This window comes from Canis aureus, chromosome 11 (genome assembly GCF_053574225.1).
Source record: "Canis aureus isolate CA01 chromosome 11, VMU_Caureus_v.1.0, whole genome shotgun sequence".
In the NCBI taxonomy this organism is placed as follows: domain Eukaryota; kingdom Metazoa; phylum Chordata; class Mammalia; order Carnivora; family Canidae; genus Canis; species Canis aureus.
In genome coordinates, this window is record NC_135621.1 from 64,681,240 (window position 1) to 64,708,739 (window position 27,500).

General features: G+C 42.7%; 2 protein-coding genes and 1 long non-coding RNA gene across 13 annotated transcripts in view; 1 reads left to right on the forward strand and 2 right to left on the reverse strand.

The window, feature by feature from the left end:
* Positions 1-650, reverse strand: part of LOC144324238 (uncharacterized) — a 52,803-nt gene extending 52,153 nt beyond the window's left edge. For 2 of the 4 annotated variants that reach the window (XM_077915574.1, XM_077915573.1), the window contains exon 1: positions 1-650. In XM_077915574.1, coding sequence (XP_077771700.1) covers positions 1-68 — 68 coding nt within the window. In that variant the 5' untranslated portion in view covers positions 69-650. The other 2 variants (XM_077915576.1, XM_077915575.1) reach the window with 2 other exon arrangements.
* On the forward strand, positions 367-27,123 carry LOC144324242 (uncharacterized). The gene is made up of 5 exons (XR_013389765.1): positions 367-467; positions 15,718-15,894; positions 16,191-16,451; positions 21,464-21,663; positions 24,933-27,123. It is a non-coding gene; the product is annotated as an uncharacterized LOC144324242 (long non-coding RNA).
* The window catches only part of FAM161A (FAM161 centrosomal protein A), a 65,455-nt gene continuing 49,073 nt past the window's right edge, over positions 11,119-27,500 (reverse strand). For 4 of the 8 annotated variants that reach the window (XM_077915559.1, XM_077915560.1, XM_077915561.1 and 1 more), the window contains 3 exons: positions 17,196-17,254; positions 16,164-16,231; positions 12,598-12,994 (listed from right to left, as the gene is read on the reverse strand). In XM_077915559.1, coding sequence (XP_077771685.1) covers positions 12,602-12,994; positions 16,164-16,231; positions 17,196-17,254 — 520 coding nt within the window. In that variant the 3' untranslated portion in view covers positions 12,598-12,601. Of the gene's footprint in view, positions 11,479-11,626; positions 11,759-12,597; positions 12,995-16,163; positions 16,232-17,195; positions 17,255-27,500 lie in introns of those variants that run through there. The other 4 variants (XR_013389749.1, XR_013389750.1, XM_077915563.1 and 1 more) reach the window with 4 other exon arrangements.

Genomic DNA, 27,500 nt, shown 5'->3' on the forward strand with positions numbered 1-27,500 from the left:
CTGGAAAGACAGGAGACACTGGTCTTTAAAAACAAAAAACAAAACAAAACAAAACCCCAGAAAACCATGTGCGTGTGTGAGGTCTCCCAAGTTTACACAGCAGCGTAGTAATTCTTTCTGGCAGCCGGGATTGTGGGTGAGTTCAACTTTCTCTTATAAACGTTTCCGTACTTACTACCAGTTCTGCAAGGAGCAGGCACTTTTTGAAAGCAGTTTTCTTCTCACAATCGTTAAACTACAGGTAAAGTATTACTTTGCGGGAGGGGGGGAGGGGCGGGGAGCGGGGCGGAGGGGCGGGGCCCTGGCCGGGGGCGGGGCTTCCCCCGCAGCACGCAGCCCGGAAACACGTCACGCGGGGCCGCGGGAATTCTGGGTAACGCAGCGAGGCCGCATTACTGCAGGCGTCCTTAGCCGTTTGAGAGGAGACACTAATACCGCTTTCCTTTAACACCACATGTGCTGTGAACGTGAGCTCGGGACGTTGATAACCCGGGGACGTCGGGACGGTGAAAAGGGTTTTTTTGAACGTGAAAAGATGCCTTCCTCGCTTCCCGCGCTTCCCCCACCACACGCGCGCTTACACCCGCTTCGCCTCCCTCGGGAGGGGCTCCGAGGCTGCCCCTGGGCAGAGCGTTGCTACGGGCGACGAGCGAGCGGCGTCCCGCGAAGGGAACGTCGGCGGGCGGGCGGGCGGGCTATTGTATTCGAATGACGCCCTTGGAGCGGGACGGACGCGCGCGGAGCTGGGGGCGTAGAGGCGAGGCGCGCTCTGATTGGCCCGGCTCCTCAGGCCCCGCGCGCGCGTGCGCAAAGGCGTCCCCGCGCGCGCGCCGCTCTGCCTCCCTCCCGCCCTTGCGGGGGCGCCTGGCTGGGACCTGGGCGGAGGGGGTGTGAGTCGTGCTAGGCCTTGCGCGGGGAGCGGGCTGCAGGAGTTCAGCGACGCTGTCTGCCCCCCTCCCCGCCCCAGCACGCGAGGCCGGGACTCCGGGGGAGGAGGGTGGTGCGGCCGCCACCTGCGTAGCCGGGGGTCCCGCTGCACCCAGCTGCACCCAGCAGCCCTGCGAGCTCCTCGCTTGCACGGCCGCAGGGCCTTAGGTGGAGAGGCCCGGGACTCCGTGGGAGCCTGGCTGACCTGACGAAGCTGGTGTTTGCGGTGGACGCTCATAACCGCTGTTTGAATGGTTATCATTGAAAATAAATGGTCTTTGGGTTTGAGGTATCAGGGCATTTAGTTAGAAAGGTTGACCGGAGCTCTTTTAAGGCAGTCTCTCTGCATTGACCTGTAGAAAATCGGTCCCTGATTTGCTACTTTTAAAACAATCTGCAAATCCACAAATAGTGTTGTAACATTCATTCTGTTCTCTTGAGCTGATTATCTTAACTTTATGGTGATTGATTAGTAGCTTTACAGTAAAAGTCGAATGATTCAGTCCTAGAGGTGGACAAGAATCATATAAAGTTTGGGGAAAATAAAACACCTCGGGGAGGCTCGCAGATCAAAGATTTCTGGACCGGGCAAGGCTCGCAGATCAAAGATTTCTGGACCATCTGGTGAATGACGTTAAAAGGGAAAATTAAGAGTTTGCTCATCTACAAAGCTCTTAAGGCTTAAGTAGCTGTTTTAACCACAAATTACATGATTAAGTGATGGCAACGGTATGGTTGATTGTATCGACACATTGACTATTAGAATTTTTTAAAATCTGTGGATAGCAGAGAGCCTTTTGCTATTGCAATACTGTTATTTTTTTATCCTTGGAATATTAAATGAAAATTTTTATTTCAAAAACTGCAAAAGTTTGAATATAATTACACATTTGAGGAAGAGACACTTAAATCTTAATATTTGAAGGTTTTTAAATATAAAATGCTCAAAAGATTAGATATAAACAGGCACATTAGAAAATACAGATAAATCAAAAGTTAATACCACTCTCTAGAGGTAACTGCCGTTTATATTTTGCTATCTTTCTTTTTTTTTTTTAATTTTTATTTATTTATGATAGTCACACAGAGACAGAGAGAGAGAGAGAGAGGCAGAGACACAGGCAGAGGTGAGAAGCAGGCTCCATGCACCAGGAGCCCGATGTGGGATTCGATCCCAGGTCTCTAGGATCGCGCCCTGGGCCAAAGGCAGGCGCTAAACCGCTGCGCCACCCAGGGATCCCTATTTTGCTATCTTTCTGTTGCTCTTTCCTATCATATATTTTACAAATATAGAATCATGAAACAGTAATATACGTAGAGACCAACCTGTGACTTTATCTAAGGCTTATCACTATGAAGGAACTTCCTCTGTTAGATATTTCTGTATTGGGGTTGTTATAATGAGCAAACATTTCTAGTCAGAAAAAAAGATTCAATCCCCTCCCCCCCGCCCCATTATCTGCAGGGCATACATTCAAGACCCCCAGTAGATGCCTGGAACTGGTAATAGTACCAAGCCACATAGATACTATGTTTTTTCCTATGCCTATATAGCTATGATAAAGTTTAATTTATAAATTAGGCACAGCAGGAGATTAATAAGTAATAAAAACAATTATAAGAATATACTATAATAAAAGTTATATGAATGTTGGTCTCTTTCAAAATATTTTATACTGTACTCACCCTTTTGTGAGGATATGAGCTGGTAAAATGCCTATGTGATGAAGTGAAGTGAATGATGGTCGTATTGTGTTGTGGCGTTAGACTATTGACTACATCACAAGAAGGATCACCTGCTTCAGGACTGAGGTTGACCTGCCTTGGTGACTGAAATCTCAAAAAGTGAAACCGTGGCTAAGGGAGGACTACTGTATTGAAAAGAAAGGATATCACTCAAGTGTTTTATAACCAAAAAATAGATTTTTTCTTAAAGATTTTATTTATTTATTCATGACAGGTTGAGACACAGGCAGAGGGAGAAACAGGCTCCGTGCAGGGAGCCCGACACGGGACTCGATCCTCGGTCTCCAGGATCACACTCTGGGCCAAAGGCGGTGCTAAACCGCTGAGCCACTCGGGCTGCCCACACAAAACCAATTTTAAAAGAATTCATAGGGATCCCTGGGTGGCGCAGTGGTTTGGCGCCTGCCTATGGCCCAGGGCGCGATCCTCTAGACTCGGGATCGAATCCCACGTCGGGCTCTCGGTGCATGGAGCCTGCTTCTCCCTCTGCCTATGTCTCTGCCTCTCTCTCTCTCTCTCTCTCTCTGTGTGTGTGTGACTATCATAAATAAATACAAATTTTTAAAAAATTAAAAAAAAATAAAAGAATTCATAGGGCACCCCGGGTGGCTCAGCGGTTTAGCGCCGCCATCAGCCCAGGGTGTGATCCTGGAGACCCGGGATCGAGTCCCGTGTCGGGCTCCCTGCATGGAGCCTGCTTCTCCCTCTGCCTGTGTCTCTGCCTCTCTCTCTGTGTCTTTCATGAATAAATCTTAAAAAAAAAATTCATAATTTTGAAAACATTCTACAAACTGACTTTTAACTTGAGAGATCAAATACGTGTTTGTCTTATTTCCCTATGAAACCCCACTGAATGGAGAAAATACAAAAACGCACAAGGACTAAGAAAGTAGGAAAGGGACAAAAGAGAATGGGAGAGATATTAGAGTAGGGATGCCCGGGTTGGATCAGTGGTTAAGTGTCTGCCTTCAGCTCAGGGCGTGATCCTGGAGTCCCAGGGTTGAGTCCCACATCGGGCTCCCTGCATGGAGTCTGATTCTCCCTCTCCTATGTCTCTGCCCCTCTCTCTCTCTCTGACTCTGTCTCTGTCTCTCATGAATAAATAAAATTTTTAAAAATAAATCAAAATATTAGAGATTGGAGAGTTCTTAGTGGAAGAAGGAAAAAGGATAAATTGTGGGCACTAAGAAAGCTGAATGCAAAGGGGAATGGCAATTAGAAGAACAGTAATTCATAATTCAGAACTCCAGGGAGGCTCCATAAAGGAAAATTCTGTTTCTCGCTCTCAATACTTTTGACACCAGATGTGGGGGGATTATCCCATGTCAATTCTCCAATTTCCAGTGGACACTACTGGATGTCCTACAAATTTAACTTAATTCTGACACTACATACCTGGAGACAGCATCAGATCCCAGAGGCTAAAGACTGTGCACCAGACCACAATTGGCAATAAAAATCCCAGGCCCCAAGCAAAGGCAAGATCATGCTCTTTTCCTTTCTGAGTCTCCCAGAGGCTCTGTCTCTCTCCATCTCTCTCTTTCTCTGTATCTTCAGTAAATTCTGCTTTCACTCCCTGCTGGCTCATGTCTGATTTCCATTCTGCCAAGGATCCTCTTTGCTAGACCTGTGGGATCCCCTTTCTGGGTCCTCAGGGCCTGCCTGCCATCATTCAGTCTCAAACTGAATTATAACACCAGCTTTCCTGTTTCTCTAGCTTGCAGGCAGTAGAGCGTAGGACTTCTTGTACTCCATGACCACGTGAGCCAATCCCTACAATAAATCTCATCTACCTATCTATCTATCTATCTATCTATCCTATTGGTTCTGTTTCTCTGGAGAACCCTGACTCAGCCCTCAAGACTACTACACCTCAGATGCCAATTGCAAATCCAGATTGTCACTTGTATTTCCAACTAAATAGCCATACATAAATTGGAGTTCCCATGACTCCCTTTTCTAGTTCAATAATTTGCTAGAATGGTTCACAGAATTCAGGAAAACATTTGTTTATTGATTTGTTATAAAGGATACAATGCAACAAACATATGGAAAGATGCACAGGGCAAAGAAGGGCAGAAGAGGCACAGAGCTTCCGTGCCCTCTATGCACCACCCTCCCAGCACCTCCCTAATGTTCACCAACCCAGAAACTCACCAAATTTCCTTAAGAGTTTTTATAGAGCTTAATCTCTAATACCCCTGTCCCTTTCCTCGAGGTCTTTGGGTAGGGCTGAAAATTCTAACCCTCTACTCACTTGGGTCTTTCTGGTGACCAGTTCCATTCTGAAGCTATCAAGGGGCCCTCCCCCAAAATCACCTCATTAGCATAAACTCAAGTGTACTCAAAAGCTGAGCCTCCTGGGGGGCTAAATCCCTTAAGTGTCTGACGCTTGATTTCAGCTCAGGTCATGATTTCAGGGTGGTGAGATTGAGCCCCATGGTCCGTCAGCTGGCTGGCCGGCCCGCTGGGCTTGGAGCTTGCTTAAGATTCTCTCCCTCCTTCTGCACCCCCTACCCTACCCTTGCACTCTCTTAAAAACAAAAAACAAAACAGAAAAAGTGGAACCTCCTGAATAACAAAAGATACTCCTGTCACTGAGGAAATTCCAAAGGTTTTAGGAGCTCTTTGCCAGGAACAGAAGACAAAGACCCAATACATGCCTTATTATACTACAGACTCATAAATTACAGTTATGGCATCATGGAAGGGTGTGGAAGGAAAGACCAGAAGACTGAAAATCTGTACAGAGTAGTTAGACTTCTAGATCTAGGTCACCATCCTTAGGGCAGATAACCAAATGCGTAGCTTATCCCTAGAACTGGTAGAGTTTGAACCAGGGGAGCCCCAGATTCAGGCATACTAGGTCAAGCAAAAAACAGATTAAATGAGAAAGTCTATATACTGAATACTGAGACCCACCCCAACCCCTTTCCACTGCTTGCTCTCTGAATCTTCATTCACCTTTTCATCTCTTTGGTACTGGTCAACCCCTTTTTTCTTCATCTTCATGATATAACTTTCTCTCCTTTCGGATTTTTCTTTATTTTCTTCACTCTTATTCTGTTTAACTGTGATTGCTTGAGCTGATGTCCTAGGCTTTCTTCTTTCTAGTTTCTATGAGTTCATCCAAGAGGCTGTTCATACTATGGATTAGGACTCACTCAAATCTGCATCTCTAGTGCTAAACTCTGACCAGCCTTCAAGTCTCATATTTTCAGACTTTTACTGAGTCTATTCCTTTTGGATGGCACATGAGTAAAGAAGTAATCCAGTCGGCTTTGCAGTATCCTGTAGAGGCGACTTTTAGGCAACAAGCTTGAGTAATGGAAACCTGAGTAAGGGAAAAGAGCTCACCGTGATCACCAAGCGGAATGCAAACAGGTCCATTAAGCGACTCACCTCAAAATAGCCATAGGCCCTAACTGACCAATTACAAACAGGCACAGTCAATGAAAAGCTAGGTAAGGGTAAGCATTTACAATGCTGGGTAAATGTAAAAGTTATATGAGATTAATTCTCAGGTTTCTAATTTTCTAAATGGTAAGCCTAGATTCTTTTAAAAACTACCTAGAATTTGTAGAACAAGAAGAAAATTAAAAGCCTTCCAGGCTCCAGGTTAGTTAACTGTCTCTCTGCTTGTTGTTGATTCAAATTCTCAAGGACAGTTAGAACAATAAATAAATAAATAATAAAAAAAATTCTCATGGACAGGATTATGGCAAAATATAAAGGTGTATGGGAAGCCCAGGTGGCTCAGTGGTTTAGCGCCGCCTTCAGCCCATGGCATGATCCTGGAGACCTGGGATCGAGTCCCACATCAGGCTCCTTGCGTGGAGCCTGCTTCTCCCTCTGCCTGTGTCTCTGCCTCTCTCTCTCTCTCTCTCTGTATCTCTCATGAATAAATAAATAAAATATTTTTAAAAATAAATAAATAAGTAAATAAATAGATAAAGGTGTAAAAAGGGATAAACTAAGCACACAAAAAAATGGAAGCAAGGGAGAGATGAGACAGGAAAGTTTGGAGGCAGTAAAGCATTTGTAAAAAAAAATATCAGTCAAGAGAAGCTAATTATTATTAGCTATTAGTAACAAATGCCTCCAAGAGCTCAGGGACTTTCAATTTGTTTCTTATGCATACTGCTTTGGAACACTGATGGTCATGATGGCAGAGAAAAAAAGAGAACATAGTGAGCTACTGGCTCTTAAAAGTTTCTCCTCTAAGTTGGCACATACCCTGTTCGCTCATATTTCACTGGTCAAAGGAAATCACAGGACTGCCTGATTTCCACCCGATGGGGATATGATCCCTCCTATGGGAGAGGCACCCCGAAAAGAGCACCAAGTATGAGTCAGGACTGTTCAATCTATACATGAAAACTGCAGTTGTAGATGAGATTACTTAAAATTACATTTAACCTTTCTTTAGCACTAGTGTGGAATACAACTGCTATGGTGTGAATACAAGAGTTAGTTTGTGACAGCCTGTCCTTGGGATATGATCCCAGCAAAAATATCTGTGAAAATACTTTTCTATGAAAGAACAATTTCCCCTCTCTAGAACTTTTGTTTTTCTTTTGGGATACAAAGTTAGTTGGTACCATTTAAGGGTTCAGCTTTATAAATACTAAATGTTTCTAGGGTTATGTTAGTTGAAGCCTGTCCTGGACGTTGTGAGCATGACTCCCTAGCTGTGCAGCAGCCATGTGATTATGGGATAAGGGAGATTCAATTCTACTTACTGATTTATTCTTTTTTTTTTTTTTAAAAGATTTTATTTATTTATTCATGAGAGACACAGAGGGACACAGAGAGAGGCAGAGACACAGGCAGAGGGAGAAGCAGGCTCCATGCAGGGAGCCCGATGTGGGACTCGATCCCGGGTCTCCAGGATCACACCTTGGGCTGAAGGTGGTGCCAAACCACTGTGCCACTGGGGCTACCCCTGATTTATTCTTTAATATGCTACCCAATCAAGTGATTTTATCCCTCTTGTCTCTATAACTGCCAGGCTTACATGAATCTGTGCTCAGTATTTCTTCGGCTAAAGTGGAATTTGAGCCAATGAGATAGAAGAGATTTGTCAAAACAGACAAAAAAACAAACAACAACAAAAATATATATTATATGAGAAATTCATTTCAAATATGATCCATAGATTAAATGCTAAAGAATGAAAAAAGAGATACTTTTAAAACTCCAGTCAAAAGAAACCTGGAACAGCTAGATTGATATCAGACAAGGTAGAGTTCATAGCAAAGAAAATGAGCAGGGATAAAGGTCATTTCATGCAACAGAGGAATCAGTTCATTAAGAGGACATAAGAATTCTAATTGTTTATGCACCTAACCATATAGTTTCAAAACAGAAAGCAAAATCTGCCAGAGGTGAAAAAGAAATATGCAAATTCACGTTATACTTGGAGACTTCAGTACTCCTTTTGGTCATAGAGTAGCAAAAAGAAAATCAACAACAGGGCACCAGGGTGGCTCAGTGGTTGAGCATCTACCTTCAGCTCAGGGCATGATCCCAGGATCCAGGATGGAGTCCCACATAGGGCTCCCTGCAGGGAGTCTGCTTCTCCCTCTGCCTGTGTCTCTGCCTCTCTCTATGTGTGTGTGTCTCATAAATAAATAAATAAAAATTAAAAAAAGTCAACAAGACCGTAGAAGATGCAGATATCATTACCATGGTGCTAAAACCAAAAACATCACAAGAAAAGAAAACTATACATCAGTGTCCCTCAGGAACACAGAAAAACCTTCAACAAAATATTTGAAAACTGAATGCGGTAATATAAAAATAAAAATAGAATAACACATCAAAACCAAGTGGGGTTTATTCTGAGAAAAATTTTTTCAATATTAGATAATTAATATAATAAATTTAACAATCTGCAGAAGAAAAATCACGTGGCTATGTTAATTGATGCAGAAAAATAAATTTGAAACATTAAGCATCATTTCATGATTTAAAAAAAACCTTTCAGCAAACTAGGGATAGAAGGGACTTTCCTCAATATGGTAAAAGCATCGTCAAAAAACCTACAGCTAACATTGTATTTAATGATGAAAGGCTGTGTGCTTCTTCCTAAGATCAAGAACAAGTCAAAGCTGTCCATCTCACCTCCTGTTCAAAAACATACCAGAAGTCCTAGCCAGGGGAAGTAAGAAAAAGAAATAACAGGCACACAGGCTGGAAAGGAAGAAATAAAATCTTCCCTATTTGCAGATGACATGATTGTCTACAAGGAATCTACCCCCCCCTGAAAGAAAATCTAGAACTAGTAAGTAAGTTTAGCAAGATTGCAAGATCAATACACAAAAATCAACTGTATTTAAAAAAATCAACTATTTCTATATACTAATAATTGTAAGCCAAAAAAATTAAAATATTTATAATTGCTCTAAAAAAACCCCCCAAATACGTAAGTATTAATCAAAACAAGGGGTGCCTGGGTAGCTTAGTTCATTGAGCAACTGACTCTTGGTTTGACCTAGGTCATGATGTCAATGTTGTGAGATCAAGCTGCATCAGGCTCTGTGTTCAGTTGGCGTGTCTGCTTGAGATTCTTTCCCTTCCCCTTTCCCTCTGCCTCTCCTGTGTGTGTGTGCTTGTTCTCTCTCTCAAACAAATAAATCTTTATTTATTTATTTATTTATTTATTTTTTTAACAAATAAATCTTTAAAAAAAATGATCAAAACATAATCTCATTGCTTTGAAGTAAGAACTATTTTAATTTCTCTGAGTTCCCTTTTGTAAATGATTTTAGGGTCATTGAATTTTTATGTTTTTATATTGTATTGGATTTATATTTTTCATATATAATTTCTTCTGTATCAATAGATTCATCATGTTATTTTAAGGGCAATATTATATTGATGTATTAACATAATATAGAGAGAAGAATGAGCTTTTAAACAAGGCTGAATTAAAATTCCAGTTCCCCAAATACTAACAGTGTGATCAAAGGCAGTTAACCTTTCTCAGCTTTGGTATTTGTAAAATACCAAAATTTCAGGATTGTTAACAGTTAAATAAAGTGATATATGTAAAATATCTGACACATAGTATCTAATAAAATAGCTATTATTAACACCGTAATTTTAACTTTTCTCCTATTTTTAGACATTTAAGATTGTTTCTTGCAGAGTCTTTATGTTGGAGTCCGAGAATTATTACTCCCTTTTCAGGATCTTGATCCTTAGGCTTTTAAATTCCTTATTTTGAAGTTTATCTAGGGTGATTAAGCCTTAAGTAATTGACTTATAAGGACTGATTTGTCAATCAAAATGCCAGTTCATGGGGATCCTTGGGTGGCTTAGCGGTTTGGCACCTGCCTTTGGCCCAGGGCACGATCCTGGAGTCCTGGGATCGAGTCCCGCGTCGGGCTCCCGGCATGGAGCCTGCTTTTCCCTCTGCCTGTGTCTCTGCCTCTCTCTCTCTCTCTCTATCATGAATAAATTTTAAAAATTAAAAAAATTTAAAAAATCTTTTAAAAAATGCCAGTTCATTAATAAACTGAGCAATATGTGCATTGGTTGCTTGGAATGCGTTCTCCTTAGTATTTTGCTGAAAGCACACTTACTGATTCTGCTTTGTGTGTCTCTATTTTTAACATTGTATTGTCCTTTCCCCTTCAGTTTGTATTGATCATGAGTGATATAACCATGGCCATGAACTGTTCCAGAATCCCACTGCCAGTAGTGCATGTAGGAGGCATGGGACCTGAGGGATGAATACACCCAATAGGCATAGCCTCCAAGGAGGGGCTAGCAGTCTAATAGGAAATCCCAGGAGAATAAGTGAATATGATTCCTATCTAAGGGATGGGGTAGTGTAACAGAAGGGATTTGGGGACAAATTTTAGGTTCAGGAGCAGGCCAAAGACATAGTGACAGGAAGGTCCATCTTGGTGACTTAAGAAGCAGCCAGCTGCTGAAAGACAATGGGGAAAAAAATAAATGTCTGGGATAAGTATAGGCCAGATTTGTAAGGTTGGCTCCAGTCCCAGCAGGGAGCCTAATTTGAAAACCAATAACCAGCACTGAAGATTAGTGGGACAGACTGGCCGCAACTTGAGGGAAAGCGAGGGTCTCATCCATGAATGTGCCCAGGGTCTCAGTTCATTCCCAGAATGGAAAGAACTGTTCTAAATCCCTCCCGTTTGTGCAGAGAGAGAAAGCAGTGTACATCAAGGATCAGCTTGGAGGCGTGGGAGGCGTCAGTCATAAAATAGGCTGTGAACAAGGAAATGGGTCTATAATATGGATAGTATTGTATAGTCAAATTACAGTGTAGAATCAAGTTTCTGAGATTTCTTGCTAAAAATCAGTACCATCTGTATCAGTCAGGATCCAGGAAGCAGATGGCACCGTCAAACTGAGTAATTAAGGAGAGTTTAATAAAGGGGTTATTTATAAAGGCAAGATTTAGAGAAAAAAAGAAAGGATGGTATCATGTCCCAAGTCTAGTAACAGCAGGGAGCAATTTCCACACTTATGCTTGAAAGGGCGAGGAGGAGGGATGGCTGCTGAACCCTTGAGAGTGAACTTCATGGTGAGGACGACCTAACAGGAGCAGTGACTTGGGCAAAGGGAAACGGTCAACCTATGGCAATGCAGCAGGCAGGAAGCCCAAGACATAAACACCCCTTCCTCACTCTCTTACCAGTTTTCTACCTTTACCAGTACCCATCCGCCCTCCCATTCGCTGAACCCAAATAGAAATTGGGAGGCAGGGAGCCCAGTGCTCAGTCCATATAAGTCAGCCTCTCAGGGCACAGATGAGGCTGCAGAATCAATCTGGAAGGAAAAATAGATAAAAATTAATCAAAATGTCACTTCCCAGGCCTAAGTATTTTGGCTCTTTCCTTTTTTTTTTTTTTTTTTTTTTTTTTTTTTTTTTTTTGCCTCTGTCATCACATGTTGGATTGTTGGATTTTAGGCTTACCTTCTTTTGGGCATATGACCTTCTGTCCACTGAAGTCACACCCCTGTGTGGAAGAGTCAAAGTGTAATCACCTCCGAGCTGCTATTTATTCCAATCAAAGCTCCAGCTGTCCCAGAGAAGAAAAGGTGGATCCTACGAGGAGAACAAAGCCTCTAGCTAGTGCTGCTACTCCTTTAAGCAATGGCTGCCAGTAATTTAGTTGAAGGTGTTGGCAGTCCTACAGGCCTGTGAGGGAACAATCATAGCTCTGGAAGCCAGCCCTCCCCCAAATGGAGTAAGTTCGCTTGCTGCAAACCTATTCGAGGGGAGTATCATCACTCAGACAACTAGGTAGAGATTTCATTCAAATTTCTGTCAGAGCAGGGATGCCTGGGGGGCACAACGGTTGAGCATCTACCTTCAGCACAGGCTGTGGTCTCAGGGTCCCAGGGTCCCAGGATCGAGTCCCACATCAGGCTCCCCTTGAGGAGCCTGCTTCTGCCTTTGCCTCTGTGGGTCTCTCATGAACAAATAAATAAAATCATTGAAACAAACAAACAAACAAACAAAAAAAACCCCAAATTTCTGCTGGAGCAAAACTCCCAGGAAATAATTAAAACTGGCCAAGAGGAAGGGATACTCCACTGACCACTTTCTGCTGCTTTTTTGACTTTGACCTTCTTGCTTTTTCACAGGTTTTGTCCCTGGCAAAGTAAGAGACTTTTGTAAGATAAATTTTGGTGTAGAGAGTGGATCTATAATGAACAAGCTGGGGCAGCCCAGGGGGCTCAGCGGTTTAGCGCTGCCTTGGGCCCAGGGCGTGATCCTAGAGACCCGAGATCAAGTCCCACGTCAGGCTCCCTGCATGGAGCCTGCTTCTCCCTCTGCCTGTGTCTCTGCCTCTCTCTCTCTCTCTCTCTCTCTCTCTGTGTGTGTCTCTCATGAATAAAAATCTTTAAAATAAAAAATATATATATAATGAACAAGCTGAGTGTGTTACTTGTGGTGTCTAAATGGGGTCCCCCAAACCTGGGGTGACAATCGGGTGGAAGCCAGTAGCACCGCAGGAGGTAAAAGAATTCTCCTGAGGCAGAACAAAGGCAATAGAAGGCTATTGAATACAGTGCCAGAGAGCTGCGGGCAGGACCGGAGGCAGAAGAGGCTGTCTGCACTGAGGTCTAAGGCCAGGGCTGTTTTTAAAGGGGCAAGAAGGAGGTATCCCAAAGTATAGAACTTTCCCTTTTTGGGAGACTGTGCCTGGTAGTAAGTAACCCATTGATCGGTTAGGACCTCTAGATATTTTGAGGTGGGTCTCCTGATGGGCTTGTCTGTATTCAGCCAGGAATCTCTGTGGGCCTTTTCTACGTTCCATTGGTCAAGCCCGCTTGCCTGAAAGTGGGATCAGTATTATTGATACATTATAATTGTCTTCGGCCAATATGTTCTTTTGTTCATATTAAAAACCAACAGTTGTTGTAATTGTGGAGGGAGTAATATGTAGAATAAGTGTAATGTAACTTCTTTTTATGAATAGCCCACGTACACAAAAGGACATACAACTTCTGTAATTCTTTTCCTTTTTCCCGTTTTGTTTGTTCTGATTATACTTATTGGAAAGTAAAAATAAAAGTCAACAGTTGATGTCAAAGGAGAGTTGAAAGAAAACTCTGAGATGATTCTGGTTCCTCCTGAACATGTCGAGTTTTTTTTAATAAAGTTCTAATAATTTTGATGTACAAAGATTTATATTCCAAAAACAGATTAGAAAAAGATAATCTTCAAGATACAGTATTTCTAGTGATTTTAAGTTCCTGAGTAGGTTTTACAGTGCTTAGGAAAAGAGTACATTTCTCAAATCATAAAGGTTTACAGTACTATTTAGTGAGTGAAAATTATTTTTATCTTTTAGTTTCTATACATATATTTTAAACTGTCTCTATTTGATTAGTCCTATTTGGAATCACAATTGTTAGATAGATCATTGCTAGACACTTCTAGACATTGCTAGTCTAGAAGCTGAATGATATCCAGAAGAAATTATTCTATCAAGTGACCCTTTCCATGCTGAGCATTTAATTTCTTCCCTTTTCTGCACTGGCAAAGAGGCAAAAGGGTATTTTATCTGCTCATATTAATGTATGATATAAGAAATATTCAAACTTCTTTTTATATATCTCCACATATTAATACAAATCTTTAAAACTAGTAGTAGTTATCATTTTTAAAAAGCATTAAATATTATGTCTTTACTTGGGTGATTTTAAATTATAGTTTCCCTACGCAAATATTTAGCACAAATAGCTCCATGGAGATGACAAAATGCAGCTCACACACAATTCAATTCTTTTCTTCTCCACTGTGCGTGATCTGTTTCCATGGAAATTTCATGTTGACCAGGAATTGTAAAAATACTATATGCAAACATATCTCAGAAGCAAACCTTTTTGGGGAATAATCGTGATTTAATTTAAGCCATTCCATTAAAATTGTTCAAATAATAGAAAAGACGACTATTCTTTAGCATAGACCATTCTACAATTTCCCTTAGCTCAATATATTACTCTAATAGAGATTATAGGGCCTTTAATTTGCCTTTTGATTAGAGTAAAATTAAATCTTAATGATTTAGGTAAATTTGTTCATTCAAAAAAGATTAAGGATTTAGTATGAGCCACGTATTGTTGGGGTGCTGAAAGGAATACAAAGACGTATAACACAATAGTGGTGTGAAATGGAATAACAAGGTGCTCTGGGAGTAGAGAGAAGGAAGGGGTAGAGCAAGGAAATCTTGGGTGAAAAGGCACTTAAACTGGGCCTTTTTTTTTTTTTTTTTTTTTTAGATTTTATTTATTCATAAGAGACACAGAGAGGCAGAGACAGACACAGGCAGAGGAAGAAGCAGGCTCCATGCAAGGAGCCCAGTATGGGACTAGATCCTGAGACCACAGGATCATGCCCTGAGCCAAAGGCAGACACTCAACCCCTGAGCCACCCAAGCGTCCCAATAACAAAATTATTAAAAAGGGAACTCTTGAAAGGGCAGGTTTCTTACTCGTTCTTTCTGTTAAATTTGTTTTGGTCTGTATTATACCACTAAGCACTTTGAGTAGGGTTTTTTTTTTTAAGATTTTATTTATTCATGAGAGACACAGAGAGAGAGAGAGAGAGAGAGAGAGAGGCAGAGACACAGGCAGAGGGAGAAGCAGGCTCCATGCAGGGAGCCCAATGTGGGACTGGATCCTGAGACCACAGGATCATGCCTTGAGGCAAAGGCTGGTGCTCAACCACTGAGCCACCCAGGCATCCCATTAAACTGGGTCTTGAACAATGAAAACATGAGAAGAGGATCTTTCTAGTGAGGGAAATCATCTGAGCAAAAGCGTGGAGGTAGGAAGCAGAGGTCATGTTTGGAGAATGATGGTGAGAAATCCATCCAGCTGAGGTATACGGGGAACTGGGGGAGGTGAAATGAAACGCTAGGCTGTGACCAGGTTTTATGGGGCCTTGAATGCCACACCAATTCAGATATTACGCTCAACAGCAGCAGTGTTCAGGGAGGCAATAATTACCTGGATTGTGTGAGACAGTGAGGGAAGGGAACAGATCACTGCTTTGAGAAGCATGGTACTGAACGAAGTAAGGAAGCAACGAAGCAGCTTGAAGAATTAGCAGGCTTAAAAAATGGTTTGAAAGATGTGATGGGTTTAAAATATGTCTACAACTTTTTTGATATTCCTTTCTTTGGGAGGTAGAAACAGTTCTGCTCCTTTGTGGGCTGGATTTGGTGACTCCCTTCTAGTCAATTGAATAAGGCAGATGTGATGGTACGACACTTCTGAGACTAGGTCCTGGAGGCACTGGGGCTGCCCTCTTGCCTTCGCGGGTCACCTGCCCTGGGGGAAGCCAGCTGCCATGCTGTGAGGAAACTCAACACTCAACCTTGGAAGTGGATTCTGCAGCCCCTAGACAAGCTCTGGCTGACATTGTGATTGCAGCCCCATGAGGGACCCAGAGCCAGAAGGACCACCAACTAAGCTGATCTTCTGTTCCTGACCTACAGACACTGTGAGATAAGGGTTGTTTTTAATTTGCTAATTTTTCTTTGTTTTTAGAATTTATTTATTTATCCATGAGAGACACACAGAGAGAGGCAGAGACACAGGCAGAGTGAGAAGCAGGCTCCCTGCGGGGAGCCTGATGTGGGACTTGACTCCAGGATCACAACCTGAGCCAAAGGCAGATGCTCAACCACTGACCACCCAGGTGTCCCTAATTTGCTAAATTTTGAGGTAATTTGTTATGTGATAATAACTGATGGAGGAGGTGAGGGAATAGGGCAGTATTGACCGTGTTTGGGGACTGAGAAGGAGAAGCCAACAGAGTCTGAGAGACTGCAGATCCTGCAGGACAGGGAAAATCATGGTTAGGTCAAATTCTGGAGGAAGTTTGTGGGGGAGAGAATCATGAGGAGAGGATGGGGAAGTTATTTTTGGAAAGGGAGGGTGAGGATGGGGAAAAAATTCAGATGGGAGAGATGGAAGGTACAATCAAGCCAGACCTCCTTGATTCCTGTACATGAGGTCAGGTCACCCGCTGAGATGAAGGAGCCTCTGGGACCAGGAGCGCCTGGAGAGTAGGAAAAATTGGAAGAGCGACTGTGAGATGCCACATAAAGAATCCGGTAAAGCAAAGAACATCGTTCTCTCCAGCGAAGCTTTGCACCCCAGGAGAGGAGGCTGAGAAAGCAGATGACAGAGTTTACCCAGGATTGAGGACTGACAAGGCAGCCATGGAGGATCAAGTGGGCCAAAGATTCTGAGATGCTGATGTGAGGTGGCCAGACCAGGTACGAGGGCCCGTGAAACTCTGAGGGGGGTTAATAAAGTGAGACCTTAAGAGGGTGGGTCTTCTCCAGCGACTGTCATCTGTACCACTCATTTCACATTTTATTCAAAACCACCTTATGACCGTGGAGCTTCTTGGGTGTGTGTGCCTAGCTGCCCCGGTGAGATCATAGGCTCAGGGCAGTGAATCCGGTTTGTGCATTTTTTGATCCCTTAGCAACTAGCACATTGCTCCATAGGGGCTCACGTATTTGTTGACTCAACGAATAAAATCATCTAGCATTCTGTGTGTTTCCTCCTGAGTTGTTTCTTCCTTCACAATAAGCATCTGATTGAGGCTAAAGATCTACTCCTTTTAGATGGTGGAATGTGTTCCATCCTTGTTTCTCAGAGCCAGGATTTCTGGATGCTTTTAAGAAGCATTATATAATTATAAAAAAGGGGGACAATACCTGGTTGGCTAAAAATAATAAGCCTAATTATGCCTCTGTGAAGCAACCTTGAAATAAACCTTGGATGATTTCGACCTGACAAAATTGGGAATAAAAGTAAAAAAGGTGTAGAGGGAAAAAAAGAGAGAATGAGAGGAGTATTGTCCTGGGAAATTGGGGGAAGCAGAGGCCTCCATTTAGGGGAATCTCACAGAGGCTTGGGTCTGGAGCGAAAGCTCTGAGCAGGACATCTAGTCGACTGAGATGACCAGTACAAATGGCTCCCTAGCCTCAGTGGACCTTACGTATTCTTACCTGGACACTCTTCTTTCATTGTTTCTCTGGGAACATAGATTTGTTGAAGTCTGACAAATCTGTTAAGAAAAACAATGAAAATAGGCTTTGAAACCCCTGAATAGAGTCACTGATTGCAATGATATATAAGTGGTTCTTCACATTTTTACCACCTATTTTTCTATGCATTTGAAAAAATATTTAATTTATTTACTTGACAGAGAGCGAGCGAGCACAAGCAGGGTGAGCAGGAGGGGGAGAAGCAGGATCCCCGATGCAGGACTCTATCCCAGGACCCTGGAATCATGACCTGAGCCGAAGGCAGACACTTTTTTTTTTTTTTAATTTTATTTATTTATTCATGAGAGACACACAGAGAGAGAGCAAGGCAGAGACACAGGCAGAGGGAGAAGCAGGCTCCATGCAGAAGCCTGATGTGGGACTCGATCCCGGGACTCCAGGATCATGCCCTGGACCGAAGGCAGGCGCTAAACCGCTGAGCCACCCAGGGATCCCCCGAAGGCAGACACTTAACCAACTGAGCCACCCAGGCTCCCTGTCCTAGGTATTATATGGTCACATCCAATCCATCTTTCCTTCAGTTCAGGTTCTTAAATATTAGTTAATGAATTAGTACTTTGAAATATTATATGGTGAGACAGCCAAGAATTTCATTTCAATTTTGACAGTCACAGCCACTACCTTTGTCGATGACTCTGTAATTATTTGAATATTTTATTGCATCTTGTCCTTCTCTTATTAAAATGAAGAGAAATAAAAATGAAAGTGCTGATCCCATTGACAGCAAGTTTAGGTTTCATACACTTAGTACGATTAAGACGAAAATGGAAATCACTCAACTATCTAAAAGGAACAGAACTTAGGGGCGCCTGAGTGGCTCAGTCAGTTAAGCATCTGCCTTCAGCTCAGGTCACGATTCCAAGGTCCTAGGATTGAGCCCCATACCATTGGGCTCCCTGCTCAGCAGGGAACCTCCTTCTCCCTCTCGTTCTGCCTGCAGCTCTGCCTGCTTGTGCTCTGTCAAATAAATAAATGAATAAAATCTTAAAAAAAAAAAAGGGAACAGAACTTAACTATAATCGGGGTGCCTGGCTGGCCTAGTCAGTAGAGCATGCGACTCTTGATCTTGGCGTTATGCGTTCCAGCCCCACATTGGGTGTAGAGCTCACCTTTAAAAAAATTTAAAAAGAAATCTAAAAAAAAAAAAAAAGAAATTAGGGGCACCCCTGGCTGGTTGTCAGTAGAACATGAAACACTTAACCTCGGGGGTGTGAGTTTGAGCCCCACGTTGGGTGAAGAGATTATTTAAAAATAAAATATTAAAAAAAAATAATTTAGGGATGCCTGGTGGTTCAGCGGTTTGACGCATGCCCTTTGGCCCAGGGTGTGATCCTGGGGTCACGGGATCGAGTCCCACATCGGGCTCCCTGCATGGAGCCTACTTCTCCTTCTGCCTGTGTCTCTGCCTCTCTGTGTGTGTCTCACGAATAAATAAATAAAATATTTTTAAAAAAAATAATAATTTAGCTATAATTGAATGCTCATAGTAAAAGAAAAGAAAGCAACCAAAGCACATATATCAAGGGCTAGGCCTAAATTACTGAAAATTGTGTCAGAAACCAAAGGTAATTAGACACTTTCTAGTAACTTTTAGGTCTTAGATCATGTTAGTTCTACTTTCAGCCAACGATATTTGAGGACACATTGTTAGAAAGAAGGGAACCTCCTCTATTGCTTTGTGCTCTGGGAGGTTGCCTGGAGCTGCCACAGAGGCTAAGGTGAGGGCCAAGCAGGCAGATATAGGCCTCCCACCCTGGGATCAGCTTCCACCAAAACAAAGCTCCTTTTCTGCTTTACATTCTGGATTCTGAAAAGGATTTCTTTCAAAGAAAGAGTTCCCACAGGACACGCGTCTGAAAATCACAGCCTTAGCCGGATACAGTATTTATACGAGAATATTTAGTGGTTCCAACCTTTGGAGGGACAATTTGGCAATACCTGTTAAAGTCCAAACAGTTATACTGTTGAACTCAGGAATTCTACCAACAATTGATCTTATATAAATAATCATTCAAGAGCACAAAGATATATATACACAGGATATTTATTGCAACATTGCCTATAATAGCAAAAGATTGAAAACGTGAATATCTATAAATATGGAATTGGTTAGCATAATGCTATTCAGCTATTGGGATACTACACAGTCTTTTATTTTATTTTTTTAAATTCTTATTTATTTATGATAGTCACACACAGAGAGAGAGAGAGAGAGAGAGAGAGAGAGAGGCAGAGACACAGGCAGAGGGAGAAGCAGGCTCCATGCACCGGGAGCCCGATGTGGGATTCCATCCCGGGTCTCCAGGATCGCGCCCTGGGCCAAAGGCAGGCGCTAAACCACTGCGCCACCCAGGGATCCCTACACAGTCTTTTAAAAGAATAACATGGAAAGTTATCCACGATATACTGGTAAGTGGAAAAAGTGTTATAAAACAGTATGGGGGATCCCTGGGTGGCGCAGCGGTTTGGCGCCTGCCTTTGGCCCAGGGCATGATCCTGGAGACCCGGGATGGAATCCCACATCGGGCTCCCGGTGCATGGAGCCTGCTTCTCCCTCTGCCTGTGTCTCTGCCTCTCTCTCTCTCTCTCTCTCTGTGTGTGTGACTATCATAAATAAATAAAAATTAAAAAAAAAAAAACAGTATGATTCCATTTGGGTGTTTGGTTTTATTTTGTTTTTAAGATTTCATTTATTTATTCACAAGAATAACGGAGAGAGAGGCGGAGACACAGGCAGAGGGAGAAGCAGGCTCCTCACAGGGAGCCCAATGTGGGACTCCACCCCGGGACTCTGGGATCACGACCTGGGCCCAAGGCAGACACTCCACCACTGAGCCACCCAGGCGTCCCTGATTCCATTTTTTGTAAGTCAAAAACTAAGTCAATAAATAAAAAAACATTGCCTTAACCTATGCTAATAGATAGCTGTTACCTTACTTCTTAAAATTACTACTAAAATTTATAGGTTTGTTTTCTAGTCTATATTAGATAGTATGATCTTTTTCTATTTAAGTAAATAATCTTTATTCAACTTTGTAGCTGCATTAGGGCTTTCTGTAATTGCTCTGTCTGCAAGTCTAATTTCTTATTCTGAAAAAGTGATCAATTAAACTTACAATATGAAGGGTTTAGATAGTGAGAAAAAATAACTTGTAAAAGTTTTGTGTGTAATTTTACATGTTAAGGTAATCAGCAGTGACTTATGGGATCTAGTCACAAGGTGTGACAAGAGGATAAGTTGAGCCCTCAAGCCCTCACAAACACAATGTCTTTACCATGTTCAAGAGAATAATCACTTTTGCACGCTGGTGCAATCGGTATTCTCATAACGTAACCTTTGAGAGATAGTCTCTCTTCATTTTTCAGTCATTAGTTGGATAGGCCAAAGAGACAAGATTTTTCTTTTTTTTTAAAGATTTTATTTATTTATTCATGATAGTCACACAGAGAGGCAGAGACATAGGCAGAGGGAGAAGCAGGCTCCATGCACCAGGAGCCCGATGTGGGATTCGATCCCGGGTCTCCAGGATCGCGCCCTGGGCCAAAGGCAGGCGCCAAACCGCTGCGCCACCCAGGGATCCCAGACAAGATTTTTCTTATACAAACATATCACAAAGAGCTGTAAAATCACAACACTTAATGTTGAATGATTGTAAGGTCTTTCACACTTTTCTTTTGAAGCATGGAAGACTAAAAAAAAAGGATGTCACAGTGGAGGACTTCCTTTCCTACAGTTGATCTCAACTTTTCAGTACCTCCAACAAGTCCACAAAAAAACGGATGTTCAGCAAACTGAATGTTTCCAGTGTCTTTCTGGGACAGAAAATGTCAGGGTAAATTTTACAAATCTGTTAAACCCATAGTGTCAGAGAAGAACAGGGAAATAAAAATTAAAGATTTCTTGGGGCGCCTGGGTGGCTCTGTGTTGAACGTCTGCCTTGGTCTCAAGGTGTGATCCTGGGGTCCAGGATCGAGTCCCATGTCAGGCTCCCTGCATGGAGCCTGCTTCTCCCTCCGCCTATATCTCTGCCTCTCTCTCTGTGTCTCTCATGAATAAATAAAATCTTAAAAAAAATTTCAAGATTTCTTAAATCTCACAACAAATCCTAATGGCACTTTATAAGATCTTTAAAGACATTCCACTAGGAAAGAGATCATGGTTTTACTTGCCTCCTTCTAATTAAAAAGATTCCTGTCTTATTCTACAGATTGTTGATCCCTGGAGAGATTACAACTGTGGACCACATAAGGAATGCTCATCACCTGGAAGGCAACTTAAAGCGTATGTTGTCACCAACAGGGCTGAGGCAAAGTCAGTGTCAGACAAAGGAACAAGCTTTACTGGAAAAGTTGTGAGCCAAGAGTCTGCAAGAGAAGGCCCCGGGGTGCTCTGTTGGACGTGTTACAAGTGAGCATTCCAGGGAAGGGACATCCTCTCTTCTGCTCTCCCCACGACCAGAGCTGTGAACATTCTTGTCAGTGGGGTCCACACAGACTGGTATCAGGCTGTCAGGGTTTAGATGTCAACCGTCAGGAGTTATCTGAGAGAACCAGCTGCCTGTATCTTGACTCCTTGGGTGTCTGTGGGAGGTCACAGCCCCTCCTTCTGGGAGGGGAAAAAATACCATTCCATGGGAGTTTGGAAGAAGTAGGGAAGGGAGGTTGTTGGTCAAAGCTGGGTCATTGTACAGGAAACCCAGAATGATCTCCTGGGGTTATCTGCAGACTAGTCACCACTGGCATTGGTTAGTAGCATCATCTTTCTGTATACAAGGCCAGAAAATTTAGGATTCCGTTTTTATAAGAATTCTGAGATGCGTGCTTCTGCCACAATTATTTGCAATCCGGGGACCTTATGTAGGCTTCCCATTTTATACCAATTTAAGCAAAATTTAAATATTTTAACGGTTGGCATTTAGTTGAGAATTTTAAATATTCAGTGCCCTTCTGGGTTTAGCTGTGAATGGGCCTCTCTGGAGCTTTGTCACTTACATGTCGCCACCTGCTGGACAAGACAAGTGCAATTGAACTTAGTGGAAATCCTACTTGGCCTCAAAGGCGCAGCCCCTCACTGCCCCAGGGGAAGGCAGGGAATGTGTGAGGTCGGACCCCGGAAGAAGTAGGTTCTCCGACCTCTCCATTCCTGAGAATGTCCTGCAACCTGCATCCATCCCTTTGCCTCAAGGGAATGGGAGGTGTTGGGGTGGGCCCCAAGATGAGCGGAGGAAACAGCAGGTAAACTCACCTACTGGATCCGAGAGCCAAGAGAAGTGCCAGTGGTAAGATCAGTGGCTGCTTAGATACCTATGGTTCTGGGGATCAGAGCAGCTGTGATAGGTCTCTACCCTGGGGGCAGGGCAGGTTTACTTATTTAGGCTTTGCGTCAGATGGCTGCGGAATAAAAAATTACAGAAAGCTCTTGTCAATTCCGTCCTTTATTGATATAAAATTAGGCTGATGAGCAAGAGGTTTGGAAGCTCCTTTACCACAGGCCACTAAAGTTTTTCATGGTTCCACGGAAGTATGTAACTTGTTTGTTTGAAGAATGTTACTAGGGGAAATTATTTTTTCAAATCTGCCAACTTCCTCGCTAAGCTCCAATTCAGGTAGCTGCACTGTCCCCTGGACCTTCCTCACCCCATCCTGACAGACCTCTGCTTCCAGTCTCGCCAACCTCCACTCCCCTGTCTCCCCCTGCAGTTAGGATGACCACTGTGACACACAGACCTCAGCCTACCACTGCCTTCTTTAAAATCCACCAGTGGTAGGGGTGCCCGGCTGGCTCAGGTGGTAGCACATGGGACTCTTGATGTTGGGTTTATGAGTTCGAGCCCCTTATTGGGTAGAGTGATTAAAAATATTTAGGGGCACCTGAGTGGCTCAGTGGTTGAGCATCTGCCTTGGGCTCCATGCGTGATCCCGGGGTCCTGAGATCAAGTCCTGCATTGGGCTCACTGCATGGAGCCTACTTCTCCCTCTGCCCCTCTGTGTGTCTCTCCTGAATAAATAAAAAATAAATAAGTAAATAAATAAATCTATCTTTAAAAACAATAAATATTTAAACAAAATTAAATTGAATAAATTAAATCCTTCAATGGTTTTTGAAGTCCAGGTTCTTTAATAAGCTTAGGGGCCACTGAGGAGTTGGCCTCCTCTCTTCTTTTAACTGCCCTGTCACTCGCACATCTAGCCACGTTAAAACCACCTCATTTCCCAAGCCCTGTCCTTTCTCTTACTTCTGGGCCTACACACACCAGTCTCCATGAGCAACTGGCTTTTACCCACTTCCTTTCACAAGAGGTACTTGGGCTCCTGGGCCTCTGCTCCATCCTGCCACCCCCGCCAGCCCCAGCAGAGTGCCATCACGCTCTGTGAGAAACCGTGTCCTTGTCACCGTCCCCTTTACACTGCAGGCTCCCCGAGGGCAGAACTGGATCTTGCTGACTTTGCCTAGTACCGTCTCTGGCACATAATAGGTGTTCAAAAAAATAAATGTTCCATGAATAAATAAAATAGCATATTTGAAAAAATTTTAATACCCAAGCAAAATACGTATACTCTCAATTTTATGGTCCTAAACAGATCAAAGTCTTTAAAATTAGGTTTTTAGATAGGGAAATGCAATTTACCCTCACAATTTTATTTTGAAAAATACTAATGCAAAAAATAAAATTAAAATGTTCCTCTGAATCATTATAAATGAAATAAGACTCACAAGAGTCATTCAAATCTTTTTTGTTGTTGTTAAACCTTTCTCGATAGACTATATTACTGAATAATGAGACTTTTTTATAAGAGCAAAATACTATTATGAAAAACAAGTGACTTTACACATTGATTGAATTTGACCATATTTAAATAAATCCCACTAACTAAGACTATTCTTTCCCACCAAAGAAGCAGTGAAAATACTTTGAATGAAGTTGTAGGGGAAAAAAGTTGTAGAATACTTTTTTTTTTCTTTTAAGAAGCCAAAAGGCTTGGCAAGTATGACTTCTGGGCTTCCAAATCAAATTCCAGAGAGACTTAATTGCATCAAAATGGCCTTTGTTAATGATGCCTGCTTGTCCTTCCTCCTGGGGGTTCCCAAACACACTGAAGGCTGGGGCCTCTAGTTCTGCCTGTGAAGCTGCACACTGCTTTGCTCATTGGCATTTGGCAAGTGCCCTAAGGCCACAGCCTGCTTTTGCGACTCCAAGTGGTAAACAGTAAGGATTTCACATTCTGTCTGCAAATCATGATGAGATCTCACGGTACACGGTATAAAACAATTTGTTCTCAAATATTGCTTTGCCACCTCCACTTTCATTAACTTAATTTTGTGGGAGTTTCTTGATGGAAGACAATCAAACACGTTTATGAGTCAGTCACAAATACTATTACACTGATTCTTTGGAAAACATAATTCTATTGTTAATATGAAAATAAAGAGTCATCACCTTTCTTAGTTTTCTGGATAGAAACATGTTTCCTAAGGAGAGGAAAAGACAAAAGCAAGAAAGGAAAAGGTAGGTCCTAATATTCTCCTAAAAGGGACTTCCCTCCAGCTACTAGAACATTAATTAGTGCAATAGGCTGAAGGACGGCCCCCAAAGACATTGGGCCTTTTCCCTGCAACCTGCAAATATTACCTGACTGGGGGGAAAGAGACTTAGCAAATGTGATTTTTTTTTTCAGGTGGGGACATTATCTCGGATTATCTGGTGGGCCCCAGACACTGTCATGTACCTCCTTACAAGAGGAAGGCAGGCAGATTTGACGTAGACACAGAGGAAGAGGTGATGTGAAGACAGAAGCAGCGACCAGAATGATACCATCACAAGCAAGGAAGGCCAGAGGCCACCAGAAGTTGGAGGAGGCAAGGAATGGAGTCTATCTACTTTAGAGCCCATAGAGGGGGAAGGCCCAGCGGACACCTCGATTTGGGCCAGTGATCCTGATTTCCTACTCCTGGCCTCCAGAGCTGTGAGAAAATACCTTTTTGTTGTTTTAAGCCCCCCAGTTTGTGGTAATCTGTTACACAGCCACAGGGCACTAATACAACTACAGTCTCATTAATGTGTGTTCTAATGAGCTTCTGGGGCAAAATGTTTATTTTAATGGATTTTGAATACAGTCCTGAGGATTTGTCCAACACATTTTTCTCAAATACTTCCTATGTATCACTAGAATATGAGCTCCATGTGGTAGAGAGTTTCCAGTTTTGTTCACTGCTATAGACTCGGCCTCTAGAAGATGCTCAGTAGGGGCACGTGGGTGGCTCAGCGGTTGAGCGTTTGCCTTCGGCTCAGGGTGTGATCCTGGGGTCCCGGGCTTGAGGCCCTGGGCTTGAGGCCCGCATCAGGCTCCCTTTGGGGAGCTTGCTTCTCCATCTGCCTGTGTCTCTGGCTCTATCTCTCATGAATAAATAAAATCTTTAAAAAAATAGAAGATGCTCAGTAAATGTTTTTGAGTGATATTTGTTAGCCACCCCTCTAGGCCCTAGGGTATAGCAGTGGGCAAAACCGATGAGGTCTCTGCACTTACGGAACTTCCATTCTAGTGGAGGAAAGATAATGAACAAATAAATATATGACATAATGCCTAGTAATGATAAATGCTATGTGGGAAAAGCAGAATAAGCGGTAGAGAGAGACTGGAATTGTAAGGTGGTGCCATTTTAGATATGGGAGTTAGGAAGGCTTCTCAGAGGAGGTGCCATTTCAACAATGGTCTGAATGAGGTGAGAAAGCAAGTCTGGTGACTGAGGAAAAAAGTGTTCTAGGCAGAGGGAAAGACATGCGTAAAGATCCTGTGGTGGGAAAGGGCTTGGTCTATAAGAGGAATTGGAGGAACAGCAAAGAAGCCAGTGTGGCTGTGGCAGTGGAAATTAGATCAGAGAGATGAGCAGGGTAGGAGTCAGGTCAGAAGGGACATTTATGGTTAAGACTTGGCTGAAATAGGAGGGGAAAAATGTATCAACTTTCTACAAAGAATTTACTTATTTATTTTTAAACATTTTATTTCTTTATTTGACAGAGAGAGAGAGAGAGATAGGGTGTGTGTGTGGTGGGGGAAGCAGGCTTCCCAGCTAAGCAAGGAGCCCCATGCGGGGCTCAATCCCAGGACCTCATCAGAATCATGACCTGAGCCGAAGGCAGACCCTCAACCGACAGAGCCACTCAGGCACCGCTCTACAAAGAATTTTTAAGTGATCCCAGATTTTCTGAACTTCATCTAGTTAAAAGAAACAAGAAGGTTTTACACATCTACCTTTTTCCTCAATCTTCTTCTTCTGGGCTCTAGGTTTTTAGTATGCTGTTCAGTTTTACGGATGGTTGGAGAGTTTTGGTTCTTTCTTCTGGTAGGAGTAGAGCCTGGACTTACAGAGGCTGGTAGTGGGGTTGTCTTTAAATGAATAAGTACTGTTGTTCATCATGACACATTAAAGATGCCTGAAAGGTTCTGCTCAGCCCATGCTTGCTCACTTTGTTTAGAGATATTCAGGGAGACAGGAACCAGAAAAGACTTGCTCTGTGGGGTAATTTGTTTCCAGAATTCATTGTGAATAGAACATATGGTTACTTGCAAAGGTGTGAAATGACTTCCCTTATATAGAAAACACTACTACGCACAAGAATTTTCTCTGTGGCCAGGCCACTCATGTCATAATATTATTTCCATTATTCAGCACATTTTTAAAGATGTCCTAATGGTACGATTTTTTTTTTAATCTACCCAGACTACTAATGACAGCCCTGTAAGGGTTGTCATCTGTTTCTAAGAATCACACATTTCTGCTTTAGTGGATATATGCATTCCTTTTCTAAAAATTGAATTTTACAAGATCATGCTCTAAAATCAATTGGACTTAGGGGAAAAGTGGGCCTGGCGCAAACTCTTAAATTTCTCTGCAATGTTGTAACCAGAGCACTAATGGAAACAATAAGAATTCTGGTAAAAATATTAGCACATCCAATCTGCACATGCGTCCGTGCCCACCTTCATACCCTGCCAGGTTTTGCAGCACCAGCCCCCCAGGCCTCGCATGCCCTTCCCATGAGACGCCCATGATGAAATTAGAGACCTTCACTGGAGGAAACAACTCTTCTGGAATTAAATGAATTATACGTATGCCCAGCTTCTTCAGTTGCCCTTGGGTTGCCTTTTCTAGAATAGTTTAACAGTGGGGAAAGATTGGTGGATCTTGAGGCCACTAAATTGTCAGTACTTATATTAAAGAAAGGCATTTCTGTAAGGTTTTGA